Source organism: Selaginella moellendorffii, unplaced genomic scaffold (assembly GCF_000143415.4).
Source record: "Selaginella moellendorffii unplaced genomic scaffold, v1.0 SELMOscaffold_23, whole genome shotgun sequence".
Taxonomy (NCBI): Eukaryota; Viridiplantae; Streptophyta; class Lycopodiopsida; order Selaginellales; family Selaginellaceae; genus Selaginella; species Selaginella moellendorffii.
The window spans coordinates 374,489-402,291 of NW_003314284.1; the positions used below are offsets into that span (position 1 = coordinate 374,489).

The 27,803-nt window shown below is 47.6% G+C and overlaps 11 protein-coding genes across 14 annotated transcripts; 6 read left to right on the top strand and 5 right to left on the bottom strand.

Moving 5' to 3' along the window:
* Positions 1–435: 435 nt before the first annotated feature.
* Positions 436–2,179, bottom strand: LOC112347690 (pentatricopeptide repeat-containing protein At4g02750-like). The gene is made up of 3 exons (XM_024679014.1): positions 1,045–2,179; positions 768–859; positions 436–681 (listed from the first exon to the last, which is right to left on the bottom strand). Exons 1-3 carry the CDS (start codon positions 2,177–2,179, stop codon positions 436–438), a joined length of 1,473 nt encoding a protein of 490 aa, XP_024534782.1.
* A 1,062-nt stretch (positions 2,180–3,241) lies between these two features.
* On the top strand, positions 3,242–5,128 carry LOC112347691 (pentatricopeptide repeat-containing protein At4g02750-like). The gene has a single exon (XM_024679015.1). It carries the CDS (start codon positions 3,242–3,244, stop codon positions 5,126–5,128), a length of 1,887 nt encoding a protein of 628 aa, XP_024534783.1.
* A 139-nt stretch (positions 5,129–5,267) lies between these two features.
* On the bottom strand, positions 5,268–6,014 carry LOC112347692 (alpha-soluble NSF attachment protein 2-like). Its single transcript, XM_024679016.1, has one exon. The coding sequence runs from the start codon at positions 6,012–6,014 to the stop codon at positions 5,268–5,270; it is 747 nt and encodes a 248-aa protein (XP_024534784.1).
* A 28-nt stretch (positions 6,015–6,042) lies between these two features.
* On the bottom strand, positions 6,043–7,643 carry LOC9656391 (probable cinnamyl alcohol dehydrogenase 1). Its single transcript, XM_002973980.2, has 6 exons — positions 7,513–7,643; positions 7,334–7,447; positions 6,926–7,153; positions 6,580–6,868; positions 6,364–6,511; positions 6,043–6,304 (listed from the first exon to the last, which is right to left on the bottom strand). Exons 1-6 carry the CDS (start codon positions 7,590–7,592, stop codon positions 6,108–6,110), a joined length of 1,056 nt encoding a protein of 351 aa, XP_002974026.1. The 5' UTR covers positions 7,593–7,643; the 3' UTR covers positions 6,043–6,107.
* A 1,847-nt stretch (positions 7,644–9,490) lies between these two features.
* Positions 9,491–10,970, bottom strand: LOC9656392 (probable cinnamyl alcohol dehydrogenase 1). The gene is made up of 6 exons (XM_002973981.2): positions 10,836–10,970; positions 10,680–10,793; positions 10,370–10,597; positions 10,024–10,312; positions 9,808–9,955; positions 9,491–9,750 (listed from the first exon to the last, which is right to left on the bottom strand). The coding sequence occupies exons 1-6, from the start codon at positions 10,913–10,915 to the stop codon at positions 9,554–9,556; spliced, it is 1,056 nt and encodes a 351-aa protein (XP_002974027.1). The 5' UTR covers positions 10,916–10,970; the 3' UTR covers positions 9,491–9,553.
* Positions 10,971–13,127: 2,157 nt separating this feature from the next.
* Positions 13,128–14,615, top strand: LOC9643026 (GDSL esterase/lipase At1g71691). Its single transcript, XM_024678698.1, has 5 exons — positions 13,128–13,481; positions 13,546–13,673; positions 13,742–13,978; positions 14,026–14,278; positions 14,341–14,615. The coding sequence occupies exons 1-5, from the start codon at positions 13,235–13,237 to the stop codon at positions 14,562–14,564; spliced, it is 1,089 nt and encodes a 362-aa protein (XP_024534466.1). The 5' UTR covers positions 13,128–13,234; the 3' UTR covers positions 14,565–14,615.
* A 4-nt stretch (positions 14,616–14,619) lies between these two features.
* On the top strand, positions 14,620–15,552 carry LOC112347599. 4 transcript variants are annotated; one of them, XM_024678702.1, is made up of 2 exons: positions 14,620–14,971; positions 15,388–15,552. In XM_024678702.1, exon 1 carries the CDS (start codon positions 14,659–14,661, stop codon positions 14,965–14,967), a length of 309 nt encoding a protein of 102 aa, XP_024534470.1. In that variant the 5' UTR covers positions 14,620–14,658; the 3' UTR covers positions 14,968–14,971; positions 15,388–15,552. The 4 variants fall into 4 exon arrangements, with proteins under 4 accessions (XP_024534470.1, XP_024534467.1, XP_024534469.1 ...); XM_024678699.1 differs by having other exon boundaries at positions 15,425–15,552; XM_024678701.1 differs by having other exon boundaries at positions 15,326–15,403.
* Positions 15,553–16,302: 750 nt separating this feature from the next.
* On the top strand, positions 16,303–18,257 carry LOC9643027 (aquaporin NIP6-1). The gene is made up of 6 exons (XM_002973786.2): positions 16,303–16,429; positions 16,493–17,076; positions 17,222–17,446; positions 17,508–17,702; positions 17,782–17,843; positions 17,912–18,257. Exons 2-6 carry the CDS (start codon positions 16,792–16,794, stop codon positions 18,102–18,104), a joined length of 960 nt encoding a protein of 319 aa, XP_002973832.2. The 5' UTR covers positions 16,303–16,429; positions 16,493–16,791; the 3' UTR covers positions 18,105–18,257.
* A 1,883-nt stretch (positions 18,258–20,140) lies between these two features.
* On the bottom strand, positions 20,141–23,210 carry LOC9643028 (DEAD-box ATP-dependent RNA helicase 32). Its single transcript, XM_002973982.2, has 8 exons — positions 22,764–23,210; positions 22,389–22,664; positions 22,006–22,329; positions 21,757–21,948; positions 21,547–21,702; positions 21,069–21,493; positions 20,883–21,016; positions 20,141–20,833 (listed from the first exon to the last, which is right to left on the bottom strand). Exons 1-8 carry the CDS (start codon positions 23,178–23,180, stop codon positions 20,511–20,513), a joined length of 2,247 nt encoding a protein of 748 aa, XP_002974028.2. The 5' UTR covers positions 23,181–23,210; the 3' UTR covers positions 20,141–20,510.
* A 65-nt stretch (positions 23,211–23,275) lies between these two features.
* On the top strand, positions 23,276–25,840 carry LOC9656394 (serine/threonine-protein phosphatase 2A 65 kDa regulatory subunit A beta isoform). The gene is made up of 12 exons (XM_002973787.2): positions 23,276–23,811; positions 23,874–24,120; positions 24,183–24,295; positions 24,357–24,436; positions 24,495–24,636; positions 24,696–24,776; positions 24,847–24,951; positions 25,001–25,171; positions 25,223–25,315; positions 25,370–25,509; positions 25,569–25,635; positions 25,690–25,840. The coding sequence occupies exons 1-12, from the start codon at positions 23,413–23,415 to the stop codon at positions 25,804–25,806; spliced, it is 1,755 nt and encodes a 584-aa protein (XP_002973833.2). The 5' UTR covers positions 23,276–23,412; the 3' UTR covers positions 25,807–25,840.
* A 52-nt stretch (positions 25,841–25,892) lies between these two features.
* Positions 25,893–27,277, top strand: LOC9643029 (syntaxin-61). The gene is made up of 7 exons (XM_002973788.2): positions 25,893–26,159; positions 26,212–26,322; positions 26,403–26,516; positions 26,585–26,760; positions 26,830–26,920; positions 26,980–27,045; positions 27,120–27,277. The coding sequence occupies exons 1-7, from the start codon at positions 25,920–25,922 to the stop codon at positions 27,228–27,230; spliced, it is 909 nt and encodes a 302-aa protein (XP_002973834.2). The 5' UTR covers positions 25,893–25,919; the 3' UTR covers positions 27,231–27,277.
* Positions 27,278–27,803: the final 526 nt, after the last annotated feature.

A 27,803-nucleotide genomic window follows, 5' to 3' on the forward strand; every position in this document is an offset into this window, starting at 1 on the left:
GAAACACCAAATTCCCAGTCCCCCACACTGGAATTCTCATCTCCTGAGTCAAGGCAGAGTTGCTTTCCCAACGGACACTTGTCTTGCCTTCCCAGCATGCACAAGCTCCTCAATCTCATCGTGGACTGTGGCCGAATTTCTCCCACTGGGACATTTGCTCATACTTCATCTGTCCAAGAACGATTGAGATTGAAGACACAGCCGCAACTTCTGGCGTAATGCATGACAAGTGTTCTCTTCCTCTTATGGCAAATGCTCCTCCATCACCTTCTCACATCGCTTCATCATCTTGTCAATCACCAAATCCCCCACCACACAATTCCATTCATGGATCAGCCCCTGCTGGTAGAGTGCGTGGTAATGGTGTTGGAGCTGGTGCAGAGCAGGATGTTGGTGAGAGTGCAAATCCTTCAATTCAAACGTCAGTATATGCACTCACGACCCAGTCTCCACCAGCTTCTCCTGAATTCTGGCACTTACAGAGGAATGACACTTGGCTTCACGACCTGTCTGGGCACCACTGTCAACGGCTACATGGTCCACTGTAGCACCAGTCACAGATATGTGCCTCTGGCAACTGCCCCAATAGAAACTACGCAGCCTACGTGATCCGTTGTTGATGGCCTCTACATCCCCTATGGCTGTGGCTACAACAAACTCACTCTTACCATGTCTCTCACACTGCCCTCAATTTCATATATGCCACCTTCTAGATGCTCTTCTCCAACAAAAACTAGCGCTCTACTTTTTGCTACAACACCTCATACTTTATCCATGTTGGCTCCTGTTTCATTAACCTTCTCAAATACACCACCCTTCCCCATGGCCTCCACTTTACCAGCACTTTTTTCATCAACAACTTCAACCCCACCACCTTTTTCATCATCACTCCATTGCCATACTAATAAATTTTTCAGTATAATATTATTATTTTTACTATACGATAGTTTGTTTTTATATGTATATATATAACAAGTGCTGGTGTAATACTTTATATGTTTATATACTAATGAAGAATGGGAAGTTACAAGAAAACGAACTGACAGTAACTAGCGGCATCGCTTCTATCGATCTCCAGCAAGCTCGAAGTAGCAAGCGCCCCTCTCGCCTTATCAGCATGGACACTGCAAGCACTGAGCAAGCTGACCCAAGCCACGGCATCCGCCTGGTATGGCATGCTTGTCACCAGCTCCAGCGCTCGATCCAATTGCCCCGCCCGCCCCAGCAAATCCACCAGGCACAAGAAATGCTCCAACACGGGCTCCACTCCAAAATCGCCCACCATAGATCGAAACAGCTCCACTCCCTCGCGCAGCATCCCTCCATGGCTGCACGCTGCCAGCAAGCTCACGAAAGTGCTACTGGCGTCCACCTCGATCCCCTGGAGCTGCATCCTCTGGAGCAGCCACAGCGCCGCACCCCCAATCCCGTTCTGTCCCAGCGCGCAGATCGCCGCGCTCCACACCGAGCGCCCCAGCGATCGCGTCTGATCCAGCACCGCGACCGCCTCGTCCACGCTGCCGCACCGCCCATACATCTCAATCAAACTCGCCGCCACGAGATCGCAGGCATCAAAGCCGCGCTTGGCAATCCTGGCGTGGATCTCGCGCCCCTCCGCGAGAGCTCCAAGCTTCCCGCAGGACTCCAGCACCGCCATGTAGCTGTGCTCGTTAGGGACCAGCCCGGAGCTCGGTGACTCCATCGCACCGAAGACACGCAGAGCCTCGCGGCGCTCGTCCTCGTCCTCGCTCCGGGAGAAGGCCGTCATGAGGGAGTTCCATGCCACCATGTCCTTGACGGGCATACTGTGGAAGAGCCGCTGTGCCTCGCGGACATGCCCGCTCTGGGCATATGCTAGAACCATGCTGCCCCACGTCGCCGGGCTCCTATCCATCATCCCGTTAAAAATCCGCCTCGCATCTTCAAGATTCCCGCTCTCTGCGTACGCGACGATCATCGCGTTGCACGACGAGACGCTCTTCACGCCCAGCGCCGCGAAGAGCTCCTCGGCCTCGCGGATCCGGCCGTTGTGTCCCAGCGCAGAGATCATCGCGTTCCAGGAGATTGGGTCGTGCTGCGGCATCCTGGCAAAGATCGCCCTCGCGTCGTCCAGGTGCCGGCTCTGCGAGCACGACGAGAGGATCGTCGTCCACGACACGACGCAGCGCCCGCCGGGCATCGCGAAGAAGAGATCGAACGCGTGCTGCGAATGCCCGGCCTCGGCAAATGCTGCGATCATCAGGTTCCACGATGTGGTGTCGTGGACTGGCATCTGATCGAACGCCGACTGGACCTCGCGGAGATTTCTCCCGCGGGAGTACGCGGAGATGAGAGTGTTTCCCGAGATCACGCACCAGTGAGGCATCCGATCGAAGAACTGGCGCGCCAAGACGATTTGCCCGTTCTGGGAGTATGCCGTGATCATCGCGGTCCAGGAGATGATGGTTCTCTCCTCCATGAGATCAAACACGGCTCTAGCGCCTTCCAGATTGCCACACTTTCCGTGGAGATTGATGAGCGCGGTGGCGACCATGCACTCGCGCTCCAGCCCACTCTCGGCGATCTGGGCGTGGATCATCCGGCCAAACTGGAGCGCGGTCAGCTCGCAGCAAGCGCCCAGCGCATTCACGAATGTGCTCCGATCGGGGCGGCATCCGTCGTGATTCATGAGCCGGAAGAGATGGAGCGCCGCCTCGAACTGGGCGCTCTGGGCGTAGGCCGAGATCATCGCGTTCCACGACACGGAGCTCCTGTCCACCATGGAATCGAAGAGAGCCCGCGATTCCTGGAGGTGGCCGTTCTGCGCGAGCGCCACCAGCATGATCGTGTCGGTGTAGACGTTCCTGACGGCGGCGGCATCGATGCTCTTGAAGACCGCGCGGGCATCGTCGACGCAGCCGCAGCTCCCATACATCTGGATGATCGAATTCGCGACGAGGATATCGCGATCGAAGCCGTGCTTGACGATGTGGGCGTGGACGCGGCGGCCCTCGGCGATGGCGCCGGCGTCGCCGCATCGCCGCAGCAGCGATGCGTAGACGGAGGCATCGGCCAGAGGCGTCGCCGCCGGAGGAGGAGCTGGAGATTGATGATGATCTTGCGCCTCTGCCTCGGCGATCATCATCCTCTGTGGAGAGAGCCGCCATTTCTTCCGCAAGCTCAAGCGCATAAACCCTAGATCCTCCCATTTCTTTCTTCTTCTTGTTCTATGATCGAGATCTTCCTCTCGTTTGCGTGATCTATGATCCCATCTCCAGCGGCATTGGATAGTCCCAGTCGCTGGCAAGATCTGGCAAAAGAAATCGTGAGTAGCAGTGCCAAGAGATCAAGAAACCCGGATTTCCCTCACAAGGTTCTCCGGGGCCAAGACTACTACGAGCAACTCATCCGCGAGTGTGGAGATTTGCGCGATTTGCAGCGAGCCCGGCGAATCGATGCGGCGATCCAATCCAGCTCCTATCGAGAGAACCGATACCTCAAGAATCTCCTCGTGAAAATGTATGGGCAATGCCATAGTTGCGAGGACGCGCTCAAGACGTTCCACTCCATTGGCGAGCCCAACGTATATTCCTGGAACATTCTCCTCGTGGCATATACCGAGAGTGGGCATCTTGTGGAAGCCCAGCGCGTGTTTGATGCCATTCCTTGCAAGAATGCCGTCTCTTTCAACGTAATGTTCCAAGCATATGCCCAGTCTGGGAATCTTGGGGCCGCGAAGAAATACTTTGACCGCATTTTGGGCTTTGACGTGGTTTCCTGGAACACGATGATTGCAGCGTTTGCTAGATCAGGGCATTTTTTCGAAGCAAAGTCCATGTTTGATCGAACGGACGTGCGCGATGTTGTAACGTGGACGGTCATGATCGGAGCATACTCCGCGAATGGTTGTCTCTTACACTCAAAGACTCTCTTTTTCTCTATGCCGTTTCGAAACATTATCACTTGGAACACCATGCTACAAGCGTTTGCCCAAAACGGGCATCTAGATGATTCCAAGGATCTGTTTGATTCGATGCCAGAAAGAGATACCACGTCTTGGAATCTCATGCTTCAGGCATTTGCGGATGAAGGCAGCTTACAGCAAGCGAGAGATGTTCTGCAGAATATGCCTCAACCAGATGTAGTGTCATGGAATATTATGCTTGGAGCCTACTGCCAAAATGGCTACGTAGAAGAATGCAAGAGAGCTTTCGATGAGATGCCCAACCCAAGCATCGTTTCAAGGACCACTCTTTTGACAGTATATGCTAACGAAGGATTTCTAGAAGAAGCAAGGGCCCTCTTTCTCAAGTTTCCAGATCTTAATGTTGTGTCTTGCACAGCTATGGTGAGAGCCTACGCTCTCAAGGGCAAGATCGAGGAAGCAAAATGGACATTCGACCAGATTCTGGAGCCAGACATTGTTGCAAAAACTACATTGATGCAGGCATATTCTCAAGCCGGGTATCTCTCTTTGGCTTTAGAAATGTTTGAGGATATCGTCAGCCGTGACACGATTGCATGGAATGCTATAATCGCAGCTCTCGTTGAGAATGGCCATATCAACGATGCAATACGAATGTTTAAAAAAATGCCAGCAAAAGATTCTTCGTCCTGGGCCACCATGTTTACCGCATATGCTCAGTGCGGAAATCTTGATGCTGCGAGTTTCTTGTTTGAGATTATGCCCTGCCGTGACTCATCCTCATTCAACGCTATGATTTCCACGTACTCGGGGTTTGGGTACGCAAACGACGCGCTCTCCTTGTTTAGATTTTCGGATCTCCAGGGCGCTGTTGTGGATGACACGAGCTACATGAGAATCCTCCACTCGTTCGCTCACAAGGGCAAGGTGGCGAGCAGTAGAAGTTGCTTTGCATCCATTAAGATCGACCGTGGGATCAACCCAACGCTCCAGCACTATTGCTGCATTGTGGATGCGCTAGGCCGGGCTGGCCAGCTGGATGCTGCCGAGGAGCTCGTGGATTCCATGCCCTTCGAGGCTGAAGCAATTGCATGGGGTACACTCTTGGGCGCTTGTAAACTCCATGGCGACGCTTTCAGGGCTGCCCGAGCTTCGCAAAAGGTGGTGGAGCTCAATCCGCACAACACTGCTGCCTACAAACTCTTGGCTAACATGCACAAATAGCATTGAAATGCCATGAATTTCATGGAGGAGGGTGTTGTACAGACTGAGGTTACTCCATAGCATTCTTTTGTGGATAAGTTTACACTCGTTCTTGCACTTGCATTCAATCGAGAGGCTGTGATTGTCCAGATTCACCTTATTAAAAGGCTGCTAATTCAGTATAACATTTGTACAAGAGTTCTTTCACTAATGTTTCTTTGGCACCAAACATCTTGGCGCAAGCATCCACGGAATCACAAAACCCATGCTCATCCTCCATGTCTATTGAGAGGTAAAGACCTTGGACAATTCTAAACTCTGTGCTGGATCCAAACCCGGGATCTAGCTTCTCGTACTCGTGCTTCACCACTCTATCGAGATCCCCGTACCGCGCATCTAAAACGCGGCAAACGGCAGCCTTGAACAGCGACGATCTCACATTCACCTTGGAGGGCGTTGGGGTGCTACGCGCAATAGCTTCAAACATCTGGGTCGCCTCGCCAAACTTCGCAATGACCACGGCCAGGTTGGCGGCCCGGATCTGGCACCGCAGTGACTCCTTGAGATTGGTATTCCCGAAAAGGACGGAGGCCTCCTTGAACGCCTCAAGCGCCCGCTCGTTGCTCTCCAGCTCTCCAATGTTCTTTGAGCAGATCGCTGCCAGGAGATGGCAAGAAGGTCCCAGTTTTTTCCACGCAACCTTCGCGAGGTGCCACGCCGCGACCGCTTTGTCCGTGGAGCCGTCTCGCCGAAAACACTCAGCTGCTTTGGTGTAGGAAATCGCCGACTCGGAGATATTGTTCTTGGATTGGCTGTCAATGCCTTGCTTCATGTGAATCTCTGCTGCCTCGGACCATCGCTTCTCCTCTTCTAGCTTTTTAACCGGATTGCTCCACAAGAACGCCATGAAAACCCTAGAGAAGACTTCATACTTATAGTGATGCAAAAAGGCGATTTATTGGTTTAACTTATTAATCACCTTTATCTTTTGATTAAACGCTTACTTTAAAGAGCTTGCGATGTCTATGACGAAACGAAACGTAACGTCGCTTTTGATCATCCTTTGTATGGCAGTGTTTGCGTAGTCGATGGGAACTATCTCGATGTTGGGGAGGATTTTCTTATCGGCACAAAATTGGAGCATCTCTTCGATCTCTTTGCATCCGCCGGTTGAGCTCCCGGAGATCGATCTCATGGCTATGAAACACAATCTATAGAATGAGCCAAACAAGAAAAAAGTACGAAAGAAAACTTACGCAACATCAAGTGTGGAGCAAATTCATGACTCGGTGGAACGCCCACCATGACTAAGTGCCCTCCCGTCTTTAGAAGCGGGAGATACAAGTTTAGATCGTGTTTCCCTGCCGCTGTGTCGATGATCCAATCTATGGATTTTTCTGCGGCCTGTCATGATGAACAAACAAAGAATGACGTCTCGAGCCAGAGGAAAAGTATCTTAAACACGAACTTACATGCAACGCCTGTGGATCTTTTGTGACGAGAAACTCGTCAGCCCCAAGGAGAGTGAGAGCGTCCTCTTTCTTGCCCGGCGATGTGCTGAGCACCGTCACCTTGTGGCCGAAAGCTTTGCCAAACTTGACGGCCATATGACCCAAACCACCCAGCCCGATCACTCCTAGGTGTTTCCCTGTCTGGGAGATCATACCATAGCGTTTCATTGGGCTATAGACCGTGATCCCAGCACACAATAGTGGAGCGGCATCGCTGGACGAGAGCTTGTCCGGAATTTGGAAAGCATACCTGCGAGACAACAGAAGGTTCGATAAAAAACTCGAAAAAAACTTTGAAGTTTCTTACCTTGAGTGGACAACCATTTTGTTGGAGAAGCCTCCTTTGGTGATGGTTCCATCGATGTCTTCGTAGTTGTACGTGAGGAGCGATTTGTGGCAGTAGTTCTCCATTCCATTATCGCAGTCGTCGCAAGAGCCACAGGAGCGGCAGTAAGCTCCGACGCCAGCGCGGTCGCCAACCTTGAAGCGTGTCACATTGGAGCCCACCTCTGCCACTACGCCTACAATCTCGTGTCTAGATGGAATCAAAGCCGTGAGGAAAAAAATGAAAAAGTCAACTAGGAGAGAAACCAAGAACAAAAATAAGAACAGAAGAAAAACTGAGGGAGAGATCATGCTGGGCTCAAAAGAAAAGAAAGGGGATCCAGGAAACCAGATAATTGAAGAACGAATTGGGGAGTTCTCTCTCGCTTACCCAGGAACGATGGGATATTTGGTGTCGCCATGCTTGTTGAAAAGCCACACGGCTTCGGCGTAACAGATCCCGCAGTGGGTGATTTTGAAACAAATGTCATCGTCTCCTATCGCTCTGGAGCAAGGAAGAAAAAGGCAGAAAAATATCTTTGTAGCAATCCAGAATAATTCTCACTATACCTCCTAGAGAACTCGTGGCGCGAGAGAACTCCAGATTGATCCCGAGCTGCCCAACCCACGCATTCCACACCCGTCGCCATCGTTGGACTCTATAGAAAAAGTGGTGCTTAGTTCGAATCCCAGTCTTAAACCTATGGAGTCTAGGGCTGCAAGGAACGAAGAATAAACAATTCCTTGGCACATATAAGGTATGTTTTTTTTCAATGAGGTTTTATGCGGTTTAGTGAAGAATTTCTTACTATTGAGAGTGGATTTTTATACACTAGTTATAACAAGAAATTTCCAGCAAAGGTATCAATTTAATAATTTCATTTAGGCTTCTCAAATAAATTAGGGCTTGATTGAACCAGGAAGACTGAAGGACTTTATTCAAGCATCAAGAATTTATGGGTGTAACTCAGAGAAGGATTGCTAACCATCTAGAGGCTTAAGAACAGATTTCTTTCACTAGCTCCCTATGAAGGATGCAACATGGATTTACACTCTTTTCTAGAGGCTTGAAAAATGTAAATTTGCTTCCATTACAGTGTGATAGCCATTCCAACTGCTACTCCAAGTTTAGTTTGATCGCTGTAACTAGGCTACCTTAAGCTATGATCAACTCACTGCTCCAAGCAGCTGACTTACTATGAGCTGAGACTGACTCGCTATGATCAGGCTGCTCCCAGCTAAAATCGACTTAGGAGAATGAGGTTGCTTTGAGCCAAGGCCACGCTGGTCTCTAGCCAAGCAGATAGCTTATATACATATACTTATACATGAATGCTTTCACCAAATGGCTTCATTATGACTCACCAGATGGCTGAAATCCTTCACCAAATGGCCGATCGTGTGTTATCACGTGGTATTAATCATCCATATATATTTCTTCTTAGGGATCTCAATCCCTCACACTTTCTACAGTTTGTGAGTTGTAGGCATGCATCATCTTCATCGCCACTTAGTCATAGTATAAGTGCCATTGAATCTTCATCTGTTCTATCAATGCTGCTGCAGTTCAGGAGACACCAACGAATTCCCGGTCCCCCACACCGGAATTCTCATCTCCTGAGTCAAGGCAGAGCACACACGACACACTCATCTTGCCTTCCCAACGGACACTTGTCTTGCCTTCCCAGCGTGCACAAGCTCCTCAATCTCATCGTGGACTGTGGCTGAATTTCTCCCACCGCCGCACAACACTGCTGCCTACAAGCTCTTGGCTAACATGCACACATAGCATTGAAATGCCATAAATTCTTTGAATTTCATGGAGGAGGGTGTTGTACAAACTGAGGTTACTCCATAGCATTCTTTTGTTGATAAGTTCTTGCACTTGCATTTAATTGAGAGGCTGTGATTGTCCAGATTCACCTTATTAAAAGGCAGCTAATTCGGTATAATATTTGTACAAGAGTTCTTTCACTAATGTTTCTTTGGCACCACACATCTTGGCGCAAGCATCCACGGAATCACAAAACCCACGCTCATCCTCCATGTCTATCGAGAGGTAAAGACCTTGGACAATTCTAAACTCTGTGCTGGATCCAAACCCGGGATCTAGCTCCTCGTACTCGTGCTTCACCACTCTATCGAGATCCCCGTACCGCGCATCTAGAACGCGGCAAACGGCCGCCTTGAACAGCGACGATCTCACATTCACCTTGGAGGGCGTCTTGAACGCCTCAAGCGCCCTCTCGTTGCTCTCCAGCTCTCCAATGTTCTTTGAGCAGATCGCTGCCAGGAGATGGCAAGACAGTTTTTTCCACGCAACCTTCGCGAGGTGCCACGCCGCAACCGCTTTGTCCGTGGAGCCGTCTCGCCGAAAGCACTCAGCTGCTTTGGTGTAGGAAATCGCCGACTCGGAGATATTTTTCTTGGATTGGCTGTGTGCGATGCCTTGCTTCATGTGAATCTCTGCTGCCTCGGACCATTTCTTCTCCTCTTCCAGCTTTTTAACCGGATTGCTCCGCCATGAATGCCCTAGAGAAGACTATAGTGATGCAAAAAGGCGATTTATTGGTTTAACTTATTAATCACCTTTATCTTTTGTTTAAAACGCTTACTTTAAAGAGCTTGCGATGTCTATGACGAAACGAAACTTAACGTCGCTTTTGATCATCCTTTGTATGGCAGCGTTTGCGTAGTCGATGGGAATGATCTCGATGTTGGGGAGGATTTGCTTATCGGCACAAAATTGGAGCATCTCTTCGATCTCTTTGCATCCACCGGTTACGCTCCCGGAGATCGATCTCCTGGCTAAGAAACACGATGTATAGGAGCCAAACAAGAAAAAAGTACGAAAGAAAAACTTACGCAACATCAAGTGTGTAGCAAATTCAATACTCGGTGGAACACCCACCATGACTAAGTGCCCTCCCGTCTTTAGAAGTGGGAGATACAAGTTCAGATCGTGTTTCCCTGCCGCTGTATCGATGATCCAATCTATGGATTTTCCTGCGGCCTGTCATGGTGAACAAACAAAGAATGACGTCTCGAGCCAGAGGAAAAGTATCTTAAACGTGAACTTACATGCAACGCTTGTGGATCTTTTGTGACGAGAAACTCGTCAGCCCCAAGGAGAGTGAGAGCGTCCTCTTTCTTGCCCGGCGATGTGCTGAGCACCGTCACCTTGTGGCCAAACGCTTTCCCAAACTTGACGGCCATATGACCCAAACCACCCAGCCCGATCACTCCCAGGTGTTTCCCTGTCTGGGAGATCATACCATAGCGTTTCATTGGGCTATAGACCGTGATCCCAGCACACAATAGTGGAGCCGCATCGCTGGACGAGAGCTTGTCCGGAATTTGGAAAGCATAACTGCGAGACAACAGAAGGTTCGATCAAAAACTCGAAAAAAACTTTGATGTTTCTTACCTTGAGTGGACAACCATTTTGTTGGAGAAGCCTCCTTTGGTGATGGTTCCATCGATGTCTTCGTAGTTGTACGTGAGGAGCGATTTGTGGCAGTAGTTCTCCATTCCATTATCGCAGTCGTCGCAAGAGCCACAGGAGCGGCAGTAAGCTCCGACGCCAGCGCGGTCGCCAACCTTGAAGCGTGTCACATTGGAGCCCACCTCTGTCACCACGCCTACAATCTCGTGTCTATGGATGGAATCAAAGCCACGAGGAAAAAAATTGAAAAGGTCAGGAAACTAGATAATTGAAGAACGAATTGGGGGCTTACCCAGGAACGATGGGATATTTGGTGTCGCCAAGCTTGTTGTAAATGCACACGGCTTCGGCGTAACAGATCCCGCAATGGGTGATTTTGAAACAAATGTCATCGTCTCCTATCGCTCTGGAGCAGAATCAAGGCAGAAAAATATCTTTGTCACTATACCTCCTAGAGAACTCGTGGCGCGAGAGAACTCCAGATTGATCCCGAGCTGCCCAACCCACGCATTCCACACCCATCGCCATAGTTGGACTCTACTTTCAGTCCCTGGAATATCTATGACACGTGTCTTGCCGCGTGGAAAGTGCTGTGGTATGCAAGTTGGTCGTTATCTCCGTCACCGGGAAAACGCTTCACAGTCGCCGGCTGTTAGGGTTTTCGTGGACTAGGTAGGGGCCGCATTCCATCGGATTGATCCGGGGGGGGCGAGAATGTGGCGCAGAGCGAGGATGAAGCTGCAGCGTAGCTTGCGGCGGCAATGCGGGATGCGTAGCGAGCTAGGAATGATCCAGATTCCGCGAAATCGATCGCTACTGCTGCCATGAGTTGCCGCGAGAAGCATAGTGCTGCGACGGAGGATTCCGGGGCTGCCGGGTGCCCAAATCCCCATCCGGCAGGGGAGCAGTGCCAATCGCTGCCGAGGTTCCAGTTCCGACCGGCCGATCAACATGGAAGCTGGAATGCGGCGAGGAATTTCTTCCCGTTCTTTCCGAATGGCGCGGCGTTCGATGGAAAGACTTGCTGCCTTGGGATTCCACACTGTCTGTTGCCCGCCGCTCCACCTCCTCTCCATCCTCCCCCGCAAACTCCAGCTCACTGTGTTCTTGAGAATTCTCCCGTGAAGCAGCAGCACCAGCAGCAGCAACAGCCAGTTTGGTTCTACTCTAAGCTCTCCCAGCTCCAGTTCCTGTCAAGATTGTTTCACAGCAACTTACTCGGGAACTTCCTGTGCGATGAGAGTTTTCACGGATATCCCCAGGTAACCGGAGGTGGCAACTTCTACTGCAAAGAGATCCCCTCCGCGGATGCCAGTGTCAACCATCAAACTCCAGCTCGTCACGTCATGGGGCATCCACCATCGCCTTGCGACAATCCTTTTGTCCACCACCTCCTGCCACCACCACCACCACCTTGCTCCGTCGCGAGATTTCCCAGCTTCCAGGTTCCTGCGGCTTGTAATCCATCAGCGAAGCTGATCCCGCAGAAGCTCTCGATTCCTGGAAGTTGTGAGCCGCACCAGCAGCAGCAGCGCCTCCACCACCATCACCAGCAGCAGCAGCCGAGGTGTTCTGGAGCTGGAGAAGAAGCGCTCGTCTCAAAGTTTCCTGGAACGGATAGCTGCTTGTTGTGCCAGTCAAGAGCGCCACCAGCAGACATTCCTATGAATCTGTCCGCTCGGCAGCACCTTCTTCCGGCGTCGGGAATACCCATGCTCCAAGCCAAGCCTCAGTTCAATCCGCCGACGATGACGAGCCAGCAGTGGACTCAGCAGCAAGAGAAGCAACGAAACGATGGAACTTTGAAATGGTCGGGCGTCCCACCACCTCCGTGTCAAGGGGTGGCAGAAAATACCTCGGCCTCGAATTCCTCCCGGCTCTTTGGCGAGCAGTCTGCTACTGCTGCTACTCAAGGCAACGTCGCTTCGCCGCAGAGTACTATATCTCAGCTCTGCGGTCCTTTACAAGAGATGGGAGGCCAGAGGAACCGTGTCAAGGGGCAGTGGAGCTTAGCTGAGGATAAGTCACTCGTGAAGCTCGTCAAGCAGTATGGCACGCGACGCTGGTCGCTCATCTCGACGTTCATGGCGAGTGAGTTTCACTGCTAGCAATGCCTCTTTGGATTTTTGAAGAAGTGAGGTAAAACATAAGAAAGCTGGGGCTGGGGATGAACACTACGTGGGACTGAAGTGAACTTGGGGGGCTTGTTTCACAGATCGCTCTGGAAAACAATGCAGAGAGCGATGGGTGAATCATCTCCAACCGGATATTAGAAAGGAAGGGTGGACAAAGGAAGAGGAAGAGCTGCTAGTTCAAGCGCACTCTTACTTTGGAAATAAGTGGTCCGCCATAGCGAAGGTAAGCAAAAGCTTTCTACAGACTTCAACTTATACTGATGTTTTGTCTATAAATTCCAGATGCTACCTGGAAGGACTGACAACTCAATAAAAAACCATTGGCATGCTGCTCTTCGTAAGAAGGTAATTCATCTAAAGTTACAATCAGCTACAACTTTTCGAATGGCAGGATCGGCATGGCAAACTGAGGTCCAATCTTTTGAGGGAATACATCCAGCAAAAGATGGCCAAAGCTGATAGCTCAGGTTCTCAGGAAGAGACAACGACGAGTTTGAGTATGGCCCAGGAACTGGCGCCAACAATCTTCGTCGGAGCAACAAGAGAAAGGCAGGACTTACTTTGTTCAAAGGAACTAGCGTAGTCCTGTCCAACGAAAGTGAAAATATCATCAAACGTTACATACGTTCGCGTCCTGTCAACCGCAACTTAGGCGGTGGATGTTCCATATAAAAGCTCGGGTAATGGGGATCGTCACATTTTTCGACCAGCGATGGCTGCTGCTCTCCATCGTCTTCTTGCCGCAGCCATCGTGCTACTTTCGCTTCAGGCAGCGCAAGGGGTTGAGAAGAAGAGATTGTTCCCAGCTATCTTCGTTTTCGGGGATTCACTCGCTGACAATGGGAACAATAACTTCTTCTTGACTCTCGCTCGAGCTGATATGCCTCCCAATGGCATCGACTTTCCGTCTGGCCCGACTGGGAGGTTCTGCAACGGGAAGACGATTATTGACGTTTTGTGTAAGTTCGAGATTTTCTTTCTCTTTCTTTTCTTCTTTGAGACTTTTTTTCTTCTTTCTTACAGGCGACTTCGTTGCTCTTCCATATCCGCCTCCGTCTCTCGCTCCGACGACGACGGGACCAATCATCTTAACGGGAGTAAACTACGCGTCGGCTGCCGGTGGCATACTCGCATCGAGCGGTAGAAACTACGTAAGCTCGTAGACGTTTTTCTGCGTGGTTGTTTTCTAAGAGACTTTCTTTTTCTCTGCGATTTCCAGATCGACAACATGCCATTGCTAAAGCAGCTCCAGCACTTTAACGTCACTCTCGACGCGATCCGCAAACAGCTCGGCGTCGCCAACGCCACCAAGCACGTCTCCGACTCGATGTTTGCGATTGTAATCGGCAGCAACGATTACATCAACAATTACTACATCAACAGCACCACTCGCTCGCGTTACACAACCAGAGAATATCGAGAAGTACTCATCTCTTCACTGGAGAACAATTTTATGGTAAGCGTACTTTTGCTTCTCTCTTAGCCAAAACTTGGATGAAACAGACCCTGTATTCCATGGGAGCAAGAAAGTTCGTCGTGTCGGGACTAGGCCCGCTGGGTTGCATCCCGTCCGAGCTAAGCAGGAGAAACTCTACTGGAGAATGCGTGGAGTCTGTCAATCATATGGTAACCAGGTATAACTTGGCTCTCAGGAAAAGCATCAAAAGGATGAATTCAAAGCTGAGAGGAGCGAAGCTCATCTATACCGATGCTTACCGAGCTCTCCTCGAGATCATCCATGCTCCATCGTCATTCGGTAAGACTTCTAAGTTCTTCTACTGGTTTTTTTTCCAAGGATCATATTTTCTCGTTGTCCAGGCTTTGAGAACGTCAACAGTGGCTGCTGTGGAGCTGGGAAATTCAACGCCCAGTTGCCGTGCTATCCGCTCATATCGACCGTATGCAAACATCGTAGCAGCTACGTATTCTGGGACGCTTTTCACCCAACCGAGGCGGTAAACGTCCTCCTTGGCGCCAAGTTTTTCAACGGCAGCCAATCGTACGCTCGTCCCATAAACATCCAACGGCTGGCATCTGTCTGACGTGTATCCTTTCTTTTCGCCAGTTTGGCAAAAGACATAGTGACATGTGGAGCTGACGTGTTTTAGGGTTTAAGCAAGGGTAGGGTTTTTGCTCATGGCGGGAGGCGCGAGCGCCGTGAAGAAAGAGGCAGCGGCCGCGGCGTCGTCCGTGGCCAAGGAGGCGGACGAGCCATGGCTGAATGCGAATCCCACAGAGCACTACAAGCATTACGGCAAGAATTTGCGGGTAAAGAATTGGGCCATGGCTGGAGGGTTGTTGTGCTTCGTGGCGGGCGTCTACGCTTACACGATCCATGCGGTAGGATCGTCGGATGAGCTGCAAAAGGCCGTGGAGGAGTATGAGAGGAATCAAAAAGAATTGCAGCGGCAGCAAAGTGGAGGGCAAGTTCCAAAGCCAGCATAAACAGGTTAGAAATTTTCAAAAAAAATTCTCATCCACATTTTCTCTTACTAGATTTCTTCGTGGCAAATAAATGTAGATTTTGTGTTCGTTTGCTTTTTTTCCAGTGCTTGTTTCGTTGCGAAGTACTGGATTTTTGTTTTGAGTCGTTTCTCTTGAAAAGTTTGTTTATTGTTCTAGACAAACGCCATCTTCTGTGTCTGCTCGAATGATTTCGTCACTTTCTTTGTGCTTTCGTGCATCGCTGGGATTTTTGTGTCAATCGTTGTCTTTGTTGGATTGATTTGCTTTGCGTCTTTTTGAAGTCTTGGAGCCCTAGACTAATGCGGATTCTCTGTGATATGATCTTTGGTCTGTCAAGATCTTGGACTGCTTTGCTTTCGTTTCTTCGCTCGCTTTCAAGTACGTCCCTTTTACTTACAGGAAAAGCTAAATCCGTTGCTGTCGATTCATTCACCAGGTCTCCAGCGGAAATTTCCTGCGGTGGCCGCGTGCTTGTACCGCCAATAACACAAACGTTTTCTTTTGTGTTCTTGATTGAGTGGAAGCAGCACCAGCATCAACCAAAACGTTTTGGTTCACCAAACATGGGATTCTTCGTTTCCCTTTCCCTCGTTTGTCCATTTCTTATTCCTGAGGCCCGACTAAACATATTCGCGACTGCCCAGCTACGCGAGAAAAGCTCACCATACTGCCGCTGCTAGCTCGCCTTTGTGGTTGTAGACTCCATGTGGTGTTTCGTTTTTGCAGGCTCCAAGCAGCAATCAATAAGAAAAGGATGAGAAAACTCGATCGATGCATTGAATGGTTGGGCAGAAAAGGACACATGATTGGACAAACAGCCAACCGACAAAAGCCACCATTTTCAAACCCCACGGAATATACCCCGATTTTACTCAAGGAAAACAATTTCTAAGGCTCTAAGAATTTGAGAATTTAGAAGAATGGAATATTATTAAAATCTTATAAATTAGTTTGGAAGAATTTTGTCTAGCTATACGCGCTGTTCTTGCTGACACCCAAATATATATATACATTAACGTCCTAGCTAGCTCTGCTGCATGGCGCTCTGCCTTAGGCTGGAAGATTCACAGCTGCACGAAAAAACAAGCATTTCATTGAGCTTAATAATAATAATGATAATTACAATATTAACATCATCAAGTTGACCCATTGAGACGTGCATGGTAAAAAAGAGGAAAAACGAGTATTCTAGAGCCTGCAATAAACTTACATTTCCTTCCTACAGTTGACGCGAGATGGCTTCACGCACGATCAGCTCAAAGTTAAGTGTTTTGAAGTAAAATTTTGTGTTCTCAGACAGCCAACTAGCGCGTTTACTTTTCACCTGGAATCAATCACACAGCCACGCAGCTCTTTCTTAAAGCTCTCGTCATTGTCTTCTCGGCATTAGGGCTTGGCTTTGATCGATTGTGCGGCACTGTGATCCATCGAGCTCTCAGCGGTATTCCTCTATTTCATTCTTGCTTTGAGTCTTTTGGATTTGATTCAATGGCTTCTCGCGCAGGTGTTTTCCATCGATTGATGCCACTAGCGACGACGACGACCAAGCTCTGATTCGACGCTAGCTCTGGATTCCGCTACAGCCATTCTCCTGCTTCCTTGATCCCATCTCTAAAAAAGCCTGTCAATCATGTAAAGCTCTCCTCTTTCCACTTCTCCCGACCTTTCCAAAATCTTTTCCAAAAAAAAGAAGAAAATCCTGCTCGGATGATGGGGTTCTCTTGAATCACCACTAGCTCATCGAGCAACAAAAAAGAAAAAACAAAAAACAGGAAAAAAAAGAAATTTTTGTTTTTGCTAGCTATGGCGGACGAAGAACAACAAGGAAATCTCGTCAATAGCGCTGCGACTGGGACTGGGAATGCGAATGCTCCGGTTACTGCGCAGATTGTCCCGGGCAGCAACAGCAATGGCGTCGGCCCCGTGTACATAATGGCGCCGGATCGCATTTCCAACGTTTCCACCAGCTTTGGACGCTCGGGGCGGATCAACAAATGCTTCCCGGTCGACAGCTGCGTCATGGAGGACGGACTCTTCAGCGAATTCCAGGCCGCCATCGCCCCTTCCTCAATCTCGCGCCGCAAAAAGGTACCATTTCTTGCCATCTTTTGCTGCTTGGCGACTGTTCCATCCATCCTCTCTCGCTGCTACATTGCATAGAAGAGCTGATTTTTCGTTGCATCGTGATTTTTGGAGATCTAGAGATCTGGACAAGGTTTTGTTGTTCTTGTAGATTGGAGCAGAGTTCATTGGCACCTTCATGCTCATCTTCGCCGGGACAGCCACCGCCATTGTCAACGAGAAGACTTCCGGGAGCATCACCACTGTGGGACTGGCCGCCACCTCGGGCCTCGCGGTCATGATCGTCATCCTTGCCACCGGCCATATCTCGGGAGCTCATCTCAATCCCTCGCTCACGCTCTCCTTCGCAGCACTCCGCCACTTCCCGTGGGTTGAGGTACATTCTTTCTCATTCTTTTTGGTCTCTTTCTCGAGCTTTTGTCGATCGCGCGGGACAGGTTCCTCTCTACATCGGTGCCCAGGTCGCGGCGTCCATCTGTGCCGCGTTTGCGCTCAAGGGCATCTTTAATCCTTTCATGCATGGCGGCGTCACGATCCCGTCTGGAAGCTACTGGGAGTCTTTTGTTCTCGAGTTTATCATCTCCTTCAACCTCATGTTCGTCGTCACTGCCGTGGCCACAGACTCACGGGCCGTAAGTAGCACTGATCTTTTTCCCCGTTATTATTGCTCGATGTCTTTCTGCTGATTATCAATCCATTAATATCTCAAAGGTGGGGGAGCTTGCGGGGATCGCCGTAGGAGCAACTGTCATGCTCAACATCCTCATTGCAGGGTAAAAGTCCAGAGTAACTCAAGTGATTCTAGAACGACACTCACTAAATGGTTCCATATCTCACGCAGATCCACCTCGGGTGCTTCCATGAATCCGGTTCGTACTCTTGGACCCGCGATTGCTGCCAACAATTACAAAGGCATCTGGCTCTATATTGTCGGTCCAATATTTGGTGCTCTAGCTGGAGCCGCTGCTTACACGCTGGTCCGGCTTAAAGGCGAGCCTGAGCCCGGCCGTCCCCGTTTCAGCATGCGGAGGTAGTCTTTGTCGTCCGTGCATGCATAGCTATATAGTTTAATGTACTGATACAAATTAAAGAAAATTAAAAAAAAAATTAGGAGTAGCTTAGTTAAAATATGGAACACTTGCAAGAATTACCTGTTTCTCTCTGAACTATGAACACTTTAGCATTAAGCAGTGTCCAACAAAGGTGAAAACACAGTACAGAAAACCAATAAAGCAAAATTCCCAAGGTTTATTCATTTTTCCCAGACCATTCCACTGAATCTAGTTTTAGTTAGTGATTTCAGATGGAGCCAAGTATACAAGGCGACGTATTCTCGCTCGTTGAGCTCAAGTTGATCAAATGCCAGGATTGCCCGGTCAATAATCACAAGCACCCTTTGGCATAGTCATATCTCCACGGTCGCCTCGGACAGACAAGAACCAGCTCGCATATCCCAATTTCATCGTCTTCCACATCGTCACCAGCATACAAACCAAAGAGCATCATGCCTCAAGCTCAACGTACCATCAGGGAGGCTGTCGTCATCGCCTATGCGTGATGCCTATTTAAAGGAATTAAACCTGACCTAAAGCTGAGCATGGCAAGAAATGCAGGCATGACAAAAGCAGAGGCCTGAGAGAGTTTCCAAGTCATGGCCATGGAAAGCTTAGAAAAAATAAATATTGTAAAATATTAATAATACAATACAAGTTAATAAGTGGTAGCACTATAGTATTAGTATTTTGTTTCATGACTAGCAATACTATAAACAAAAAACGAATATCAAGAGTCAGACTGAATGCTTTTTAATGAAGAAATTCCTTAAATATAAATCTGTAAAACAATTGAAAAAACTTATTTATATATATATATATATATATATATATATATATATATATATATATATATATATATATATATATATATATATATATATATAGTTAGTTTACTAATCCAAGATGAAGATAAAACAAAGAATGTATTCATGGATATTTAATATGTATGATTTCAAATTTTAAGAGTAGATATATATTTTAGTCAAAGATATATTCTATATTAAATAGCCATTAATTAATAAAAATTAAACCTTTCTTTAATACCACATACAATGCACTTTATTTTTTCTCTTTATTGTTTAATGAGAAAAACTTTAATAATTATTTTATCCCTAAAGTTTGTGTTCCTTTCAAAACTTTTTATATTTCATTCAGTTTTGTCAAGTCACAATCATTACACAAGTTGTGCACAAATAAAAGATGGTGTTCATGGTGTATGGCTTGCTATACTTATTCAGCACTGTCATGCTGTTATTATGAAGAAGATGAAAGTTTTAAAAATCTATAGTGATAGTATATTTAAATTTCATAATATATTTTAATAAACTATATCCAAATACAATTTGAAATTATTTAACAAACACAGTTTATATTAGTGATATATATATATATATATATATATATATAGATATATAGACACACACACACACATTAAATCTTGATTACTAGAAGATTAGAGAATAATTTGTTATGTGTTTCATGTAGCAATTTTTCTTTTATTTATTAATCTAATTGAATAGAAGTTTATAATTATAAAAATATTTATATTTTTATAAAAAAAAAAAAGTTTATTGCATATAACCATTAGAATAAATAAAATATACTAGAAAGTGTTCAGAAAAGTTTAACCATTAGATAATAGGATATCCCAGAATATTTAAGTATATTTTAAATATATCTTATTGATTTGGTTAAGCCAAAAGAAATTTTAGGGTATATTACAATTACAGGTTTTTATAGCAAAAAAAAATGGAAAATTTATTTTATATATAATAAATTTCAAAAGTAAAATTACTTAATGGTTATTACAATTTTCTTTAAAAATTCTTTTTATAAAGAAAGCAAAGCACTAAATTTTATAATCAAGTGCATTGTTCTTTACTTCATTTTTTAAATTCTTTATTAATTTTTTCCTATGAATAAATAAGCAGTTGATAATTTAGAATGTAAAACGTTGTTGTAGATATTTGTATTTAAAATAATTAACTTATAACTGAACTTAACATCGAAACATGTGATCAGTGTGCAGCTTGGCTACATATTCTGGTTACAGCATTATATACAGGCAAGTTATATGTAACTTCACACTTCTTTCACAGGTAAGTTATATGTAACTTCACACTTCTTTCACAGGTGTAGCAACTTATGATCTGACATTGCCACTTTAACGCAATCGGAGAATGGGTCTAGACATTATGTAAGTACCTTCGTGGAGGTGTGAGAGCGTCCTTGCCAGCGTCTAGTATCGACTATGCTTCATTTGGTGCTTGCGATCTATTGCTTGTAAGAAGTCAAAGAACATCAAAGTTGGGGGAGGTTCATAGCTGGCTTTTGTTTATGTTTGCGGCTAGTTGTCTACTTCGAGCCTGAAAAGGTTTTATAAGGTCAGCGCTGGGAGCGTAGGAACTGAAGTGCCAAAGCCTCTTGATCTGCCAGTGACATGGAGTCAAGCTCCATTTGCGAGGATTCCTTCATATCACCGTTGTCGTTGTCTTCGTCCGAGTAGTCACTGTTAGAAACTGCCAAACGGGGAGCTTGCTCTTGCTCTGTATCATCCATAGCTTTCTGTAACTTCGCCTTCTGCTTGTGCCTTTTGTCACGCAGTCTCTGTCGATCTAGCAGCCTGTCCTCCTTGTCTCTTTTCTTCATCTCTTGCTCCAATCTCTTATATCGCGCTTGGGTAACAGCAACAATATCTTCCTCTACACCTTCACGTAAAGAGGAATGTAAGTAAAAATAAAAGAGGAAGAACTGTACCTGTTACTTGCTCCTTGGCTAGTGTGGACAGCGGAGGCCCAGCATTTCCATCGTCATCAAAAACCAGGCGGTGAGATCCGGTTGTCTTCAAATCAATCTTAAGCTTCATCTTTTTCGGCTTCTGCGGTTTTGGCCTAAACAAAAACAAAAACTCCATGTATGGAAAAGAGAGAATCAAAATTTTACCTCATAGCAGTATCGCCTGCCTCAAGTTCGTCTCTTGGTCGCTTCTTGGGCTCATCGTTGTCCCGTTCCTCTCTTGGTCGCTTCTTTTGGAAGAAGGGCTCATCGTCGTCCTTCACGGGACGGTTGTCGTCTTGGTCAGTCTTGTGTTCTGCCTCAGGCATTTTGAGAGCATAGCACACATTTTTCCCGGCGCTACTCTGCCCTTTCCCAAGAAACCGAACTCGAGGGACTGATGGCAAGCCCAATGATGCCGCATATTCAGGTATGGGAAGCTTGTGGACGTCAAAGACCTCTTTATTGCCTTGTAAATAAACCGATCGTAGATATGTCGTGAAAGCACGTTGAGCCATGTGCTTGAGATCAGCATTCTTTGAAAGAAGTCCCGAAATCAGTTGTGACACGGACTGGATCTTCTTTTCATTCGGCTGCAACAAATCAACATATTCGATCAGGACAACATTGTTAAACACCAGATTACCTTCAAAACTTTAATCGGGATCTTCGCTTCCTCGAGTAAGGCCACCATTTTTGTTTCTGACGGAGACAATAGAAGTAGGGAGCGGCCTGAAGCTTTGTAGCGGGCAGTTCTACCAACACGATGGATATACGTCGCCACGTCTTCGGGACAGTCGGCCTAAAGTCAAAGTGATTGGCACCTGTCGAGGGAAAAACAAATAGCAGCTTTTACCTGAACAACCCAATCAACTGTCGGAAAATCCAGTCCTCTCGCAGCGATATCGGTTGCAAACATAACCGCGTACTCTGCTTCCACAAACTTGTAAAAGGCATCTAATCTGCCACCCTGCCTCAAGCGTCCATGTAAGCAGGTGAGAGGAACTCCGGGCCGGAGATGCTTGAATGCCTCATATACGAACTTCACCTGGTAATAACACTCGCGGTTTGTAAGAATTCAAGAAAAAAAAAAGTAAGAAGATACCTGCTTGCAACTGGAAAGAAACACAAGAACTTTTGCTCGAAGGTGAGATTTGATGAAACTCCAAAGCGTATCGATCTTTTGATCCAAGGGAACAACCATGACAGTTTGTTGGAGTCGCGCAGGTGTTGCTACAGCAGACTCGGCATGCACGGCCAAGTACTCGGGGGACTGCAAGCTAAGCCTCGCAAGATCCTGGACTGACCGTGTCTGTGTAGCCGAGAACAAAAAAGTTTGACGCTCCTTTGGAATCTGAGCAATGATCTGGTTGAGAGTCCCGGCAAATCCCATATCCAAGATGCGGTCAGCTTCATCCAACACCAGCAGCTTAAGAAGATAAGGATTAAAGATTGAATTTTTCAATGGAAAAGGAATGGATCGCATACCTTGAGCGGGGAGCAATCGAAATTCACAGTCTCGTGCATGTGTTGAAGCAGGCGCCCGGGCGTGCAGACGAGAATGTTGAGGCCATTGACACTTTGCTTCTCAGTGCTCACGTCCTTTCTTCCTCCTATCAACAGGCCCCCGCTAAGGTCGTGGAATTTGCCAACTTTGCGAAGCTCGTCAAAGATTTGCATCGCGAGCTCGCGAGTGGGAGATATGATAAGCGCACCAACGCCATCCATGGAGGTCCATCGTAGACGGTAGAGCTTCTCAATCACCTGCATTGCAAGCCCGACGATCACGATCAATTGAAAAGAGAATGGAGTGAACGGCTTGAAGGAAAGAAAAGAAGAGAAAGAAGAAACGATCAGCTTAACTGGAATGAGAAACGCTAGCGTTTTTCCCGACCCCGTCTTGGCTGCCCCGAGAATGTCTCTCCCACACAGTGCGTGTGGAAGAGCTGCCCTTTGGATGTCGGTCATAGTCACATACTTGGCGTCCCTGAGACCATCCAATGTGAGCTGCGAGAGAGGCAGCTGCTGGAACAACGTGGCGCCGGCGTAGGGCTTGAAACCTCCAGCCCCTGGACTCTCATCGAGCTTCTCCCCGAGAGGATTGGAGCCCGATCGCGGCGCTCCGGCCTCTATTCTAGCATCAAGCTCCGCAATCTCTTGCACGGACCTGGAGGCCTTGCTGGAATTTTTCTTCGGCGGCCTCGCATTCTTCTTGGCATCCTTCTTCCTCTCGCGATTTTGCTTGAGCTTCTCCGCCCGCCACGCCCGGCCTCCTCCCATCCGCAAACCCTGGAAACCCACTTTTAGGGTTTAAATTTACGCATTTTAGGGTTTATGCTACTGATCTCATTTGCTTTGGGCAAATGTATATTTCTTCGTTGCCTGTAGATCCCCCAAGGCGCTAGGGTTTGTGGGACGCGATCGGGGAGGGGGGAGATCGAGATCACGGCGTGGAGGTAAATCGCTAGATAGGCTTAGCCCAGCAGGGGGCGGCATTCTCCCTCGCCGCCGCATGGCTGCAGCTATGGTAGACGAGCCGCTCTATCCGATCGCCATTCTCATCGATGAGCTCAAGAACGAGGACATCCATCTCCGCCTCAACTCCATCCGCCGCCTCTCCACCATTGCCAGGGCTCTGGGCGAGGAGCGCACCCGGAAAGAGCTCATTCCCTTTCTCAGTGAGAACAACGACGACGACGACGAGGTGCTCCTGGCTATGGCGGAGGAGCTCGGGGCGTTTATCCCATATGTTGGTGGCGTCGACTACGCCTATGTACTCCTCCCGCCGCTCGAGACGCTGTGCACTGTGGACGAGACCATTGTTCGCGAGAAGGCTGTGGAGTCGCTTTGCCGGATTGGGTCTCAGATGAAAGAAAAGGACTTGGTGGATTGGTTTATCCCTCTCGTCAAGGTAAGCCCTGCTCGAGAGTTCTTCTACCTTTGTCTCAATTCTCTGGTTTGTGATTCTTGCAGAGACTCGGGGCGGACGAGTGGTTTACCTCTCGCATCTCAGCTTGCTGCTTGTTCCATGTAGCGTACCCGAGTGCTCCAGAAGCAACGCGGTCGGAGTTGAGATCTGTGTACAATCATCTCTGCCACGATGATCTGCCCATGGTGAGGCGGTCGGCGGCTTCGAATCTGGCAAAGTTTGCAGCCACCGTGGAGCCGGCTCATCTGAAATCTGATATAATGTCGTTTTTCAAAGACCTCACACAAGATGGTAAGTTGTACGAGTAACTGGCTGTAAATTGGTTTGAAGCGCTGTGGGACTTTGTTTTGTAGATCAAGATTCACTGAGACTTTCGGCGGTAGAAGGCTGTGCTGCGTTGGGCAAGCTACTTGAGCCTCAAGATTGCATAGCCAATATTCTTCCAGTTATTGTTAGTTTTTCTCAGGTGAATCTAAAAGCTCTTCAACTCGTAACCTGAGAACTGACGTGCTGCCTTTTATTATCAGGATAAGTCCTGGCGTGTACGCTTTATGGTTGCTAATCAGCTCTACGAGCTTTGCGAAGCAGTGGGTGCCGAGGCTACGAGGTAGTTGCATCACATTATTCTGAGAGCATTGACGGCCTGACGACGTTTTCTTTCAAAGGACCGAACTTGTTCCAGCTTACGTGAGACTTTTGCGGGACAATGAGGCGGAAGTGCGCATCGCGGCCGCGGGCAAGGTGACCAAGTTTTGTCGTATAATCAGCCCGCAACTAGCAACGCAGCAAATTCTTCCCTGTGTCAAGGTCTGGAACACTCTTCACGAGGTTTAGAAAAATTAACATTGTGCTTGGAATAAGTGCAGGACTTGGCAATCGATTCATCGCAGCACGTTCGAGCTGCACTGGCATCAGTGATTATGGGTATGGCTCCAGTACTAGGAAAGGTAACAGAAGTTCGGATTCAAACAGAGGAAGGACAATGCCAGCATGTTGATGGTTCGTCTCTTTGTGCAGGAGGTGACTATTGAGCAGCTTCTACCGACATTTCTGGCGCTATTGAAAGATGAGTTTCCTGATGTGCGGTTGAGTATTATGAGCAAGCTTGATCAAGTTAACCAGGTGCGTCGCAAAAAATTCTACTTTCAAAGCTGACAAGCGGAGTATGCAGGTCATAGGTATAGACTTGCTTTCTCAGTCTTTACTGGAGCTGGCCGAAGACAGACACTGGAGAGTACGGCTTGCGATTATAGAGTACATCCCTCTCCTTGCAAGCCAGTTGGGAGTGGAAGTTTTTGACGATAAACTTGGTTCTTTGTGTATGCAATGGCTTGGGGATCAGGTACTGTGCTTGTATTTGCACTTCATCTGGTGATAGAACGAACTGCTGTAGGTGTTTTCAATCAGGGAAGCTGCCGCGAACAATCTTAAACGCTTAGCGGAAGAATTTGGTCCTGAGTGGACTTGCCAACACATACTTCCGCAGGTGAGAGGTTTTTTGTTTTGAGTAGTGGTCCTGACACTGGCTCCTCTCTCACAGGTGATCAACATGATTAACAATCCTCACTATTTGTACAGGATGACGATTTTACATGCCATTTCTTTATTAGCTCCAGTTGTTGGGGGCGAGGTTACATGCCAGACATTGCTGCCAGTGGTTATCAATGCATCAAAAGACAGGTGCTTGATTTTTTCCATTTTGTGTTTAGCCTTTGGATAACTTGTGTGTGCCATGACAGGGTCCCTAACATAAAATTTAACGTGGCCAAGGTGCTAAAGTCCTTGATCCCGACTGTGGATGCCTCGGTAAGCTTTGAGAGAGCTTGTGGAGAAGCTGCTAATCTCTTTTCCAAACTCCAGGTGGTGGATCAAACCATAAGACCCACCCTACAGGAACTAAACGAGGATCCAGACGTCGACGTGAGGTACTTCGCAAGCGAAGCTCTCAAGGCGTGCGACGACACCATGTCGACATAAGAAAAAGCAAGCTAGAGCGATTTTTGTAGCGAAACTAATGCCAGGAACAAAGAAGGAGAAAGAAGAAGAAGAAGAAGAAGAAGAGAATTGGAGCTACTGCTGCTGGATTGGGCATGAAGGAGCGAAGAGAGAGCGAGGCGGCTAGTGCTTTTCACCTCACAAGATTTGTTTCGTGGGACTCCTCGTGTAAAACTAAGTGCTGGCCGTTGGATTGCGCGTGCAACCAAGAGCTCAAACGCTGGCCGTCGGATCTCGGCACTAGACGGTTAGGGTTTTTGTGGGGCTCGCTTTCCACCATGTCCTTGTCGGCCCAGGATCCGTTTTACTACATTAAGGATCAGCTGGATGAATTGGTAAGGCAAACGTTTGATTCTAGCGTTCTGTTTGATCGGATTTGTAATCCAGGTGGGCGGATTGAATTCGAGCTATTTGAGATGGCAGGGGCTTCCGGCATCGCTGGAACGCGATGGGATTGCCAAGCAGCTGGTTGAGAAGTGTGGGAGCATCGAGAGACAGGTATGGGATTTGCGATTTGCCTTGGCAAGAGGGTTTAAGAGGGGTTTTCAGTCTGTGTGGAATTTTGTTTGGCTTGGAAGGTGGATGAGCTTGACCGAGCGATAACTGTTGCAGAGAGGAATCCCGCGAAGTTTCGAGTTGGGCCGGCCGAGATCGAGCAGAGAAGGAGATGGACGACTCAAACCAGATCCAAGGTGAGAGCTTTGAGAAGCTTAAAACTCTTCTTCTTGAGATAACTTGAGAGCTTGGGCTTGTGTTTAAGATTGGTGGCATAAAAGCTGCTGCTCAAGATGCCGTGCAAAAGGCCCAAGCTGCTGCTCCAATGGGCGGTGCTCGATTTGGAGCTCCTCCTCCAACTCAGAAGCAGGGCCCGGATTATTCACAGCACAACGATGACTACATTGCTTCCGAGTCGGACAGACAGAGTCTTCTAATGCGGTAAGAAATCTTTTAAAAGCTTTTCTTTGTGCCCTCGTCTCCTTTTTGTCTAAATGATGCTTGAACCAGGGAGCAGGATCAAGACTTGGACGACATCAGCACGAGCCTTGAGAAAATCGGTGGAGTTGGAGCGACCATCCACGAGGAGCTCTCTCAACAGGTCAGGTAAAAAAAAATTACCAAGTGCTTGGCGATTGCTGATTTTTTTTTAAAATTCAGGAGGGTATGATCGATGAGTTGCAGCATGATGTTGACAGCACCTCTAGCAAGCTCGCCTATGTCCAGGTCAAAAAAATCAAACTAACAATGCTTAAATAATAATCGTTTGGATCTCTCACGGTTTTGCTGGATCCTTGCAGAAAAAGCTGGAGCATGTAATAAGAAAGGCCGGATCTAAAGGGCAACTGGCCATGGTGGCGGCCTTGGTCATCCTCTTGATCATCCTTGTCTTTCTAGTATTCTACACGTAACAGATCAGATGAGATAAACTACATGCAAAAGCTTCACAAACTTAACGTGCATTGATCCATAAAATAAGTGACAAGGGCTATATGTAAGTATCTACAACATAAACCGATAAGGGGTTTGTGTTGTTTGAACTTTGCCAAATGGCATGTAGGTGGGAGAATGGCGCAAAATCTGTGGGCGGACCTGGGAAAATCCATCCAAGTGGGCGGACGCAATTAAACTAGAAGAATAAGTAGCTAGCGTCTCAGATAGGAGAACTAAAATGAGTGATGCAAACCTTAGTGCTTGTCATCCATTCTCAGTCCTGCTAAACGCCATGTTGTGGCCTCTATTGCAATTCTGGCCATTGTTGGAGTGTGGGGGGGCTGATTATTATGGCAATGGTAGCAAACGTGGGTATATTCTAGGATATTCTTCATTCTAACGGCTTACTCTTTTTTCTAATTAATTTTTAATTAGTAATTCTCTTAATTATAATGATATTCTTAGAATAAACCAAAGAAATTACTAGCCAAAATCTTTTTTAAGTGCTACAATCACTAAAATGTATTAATCAAACTCCCTTTTGATGTGGT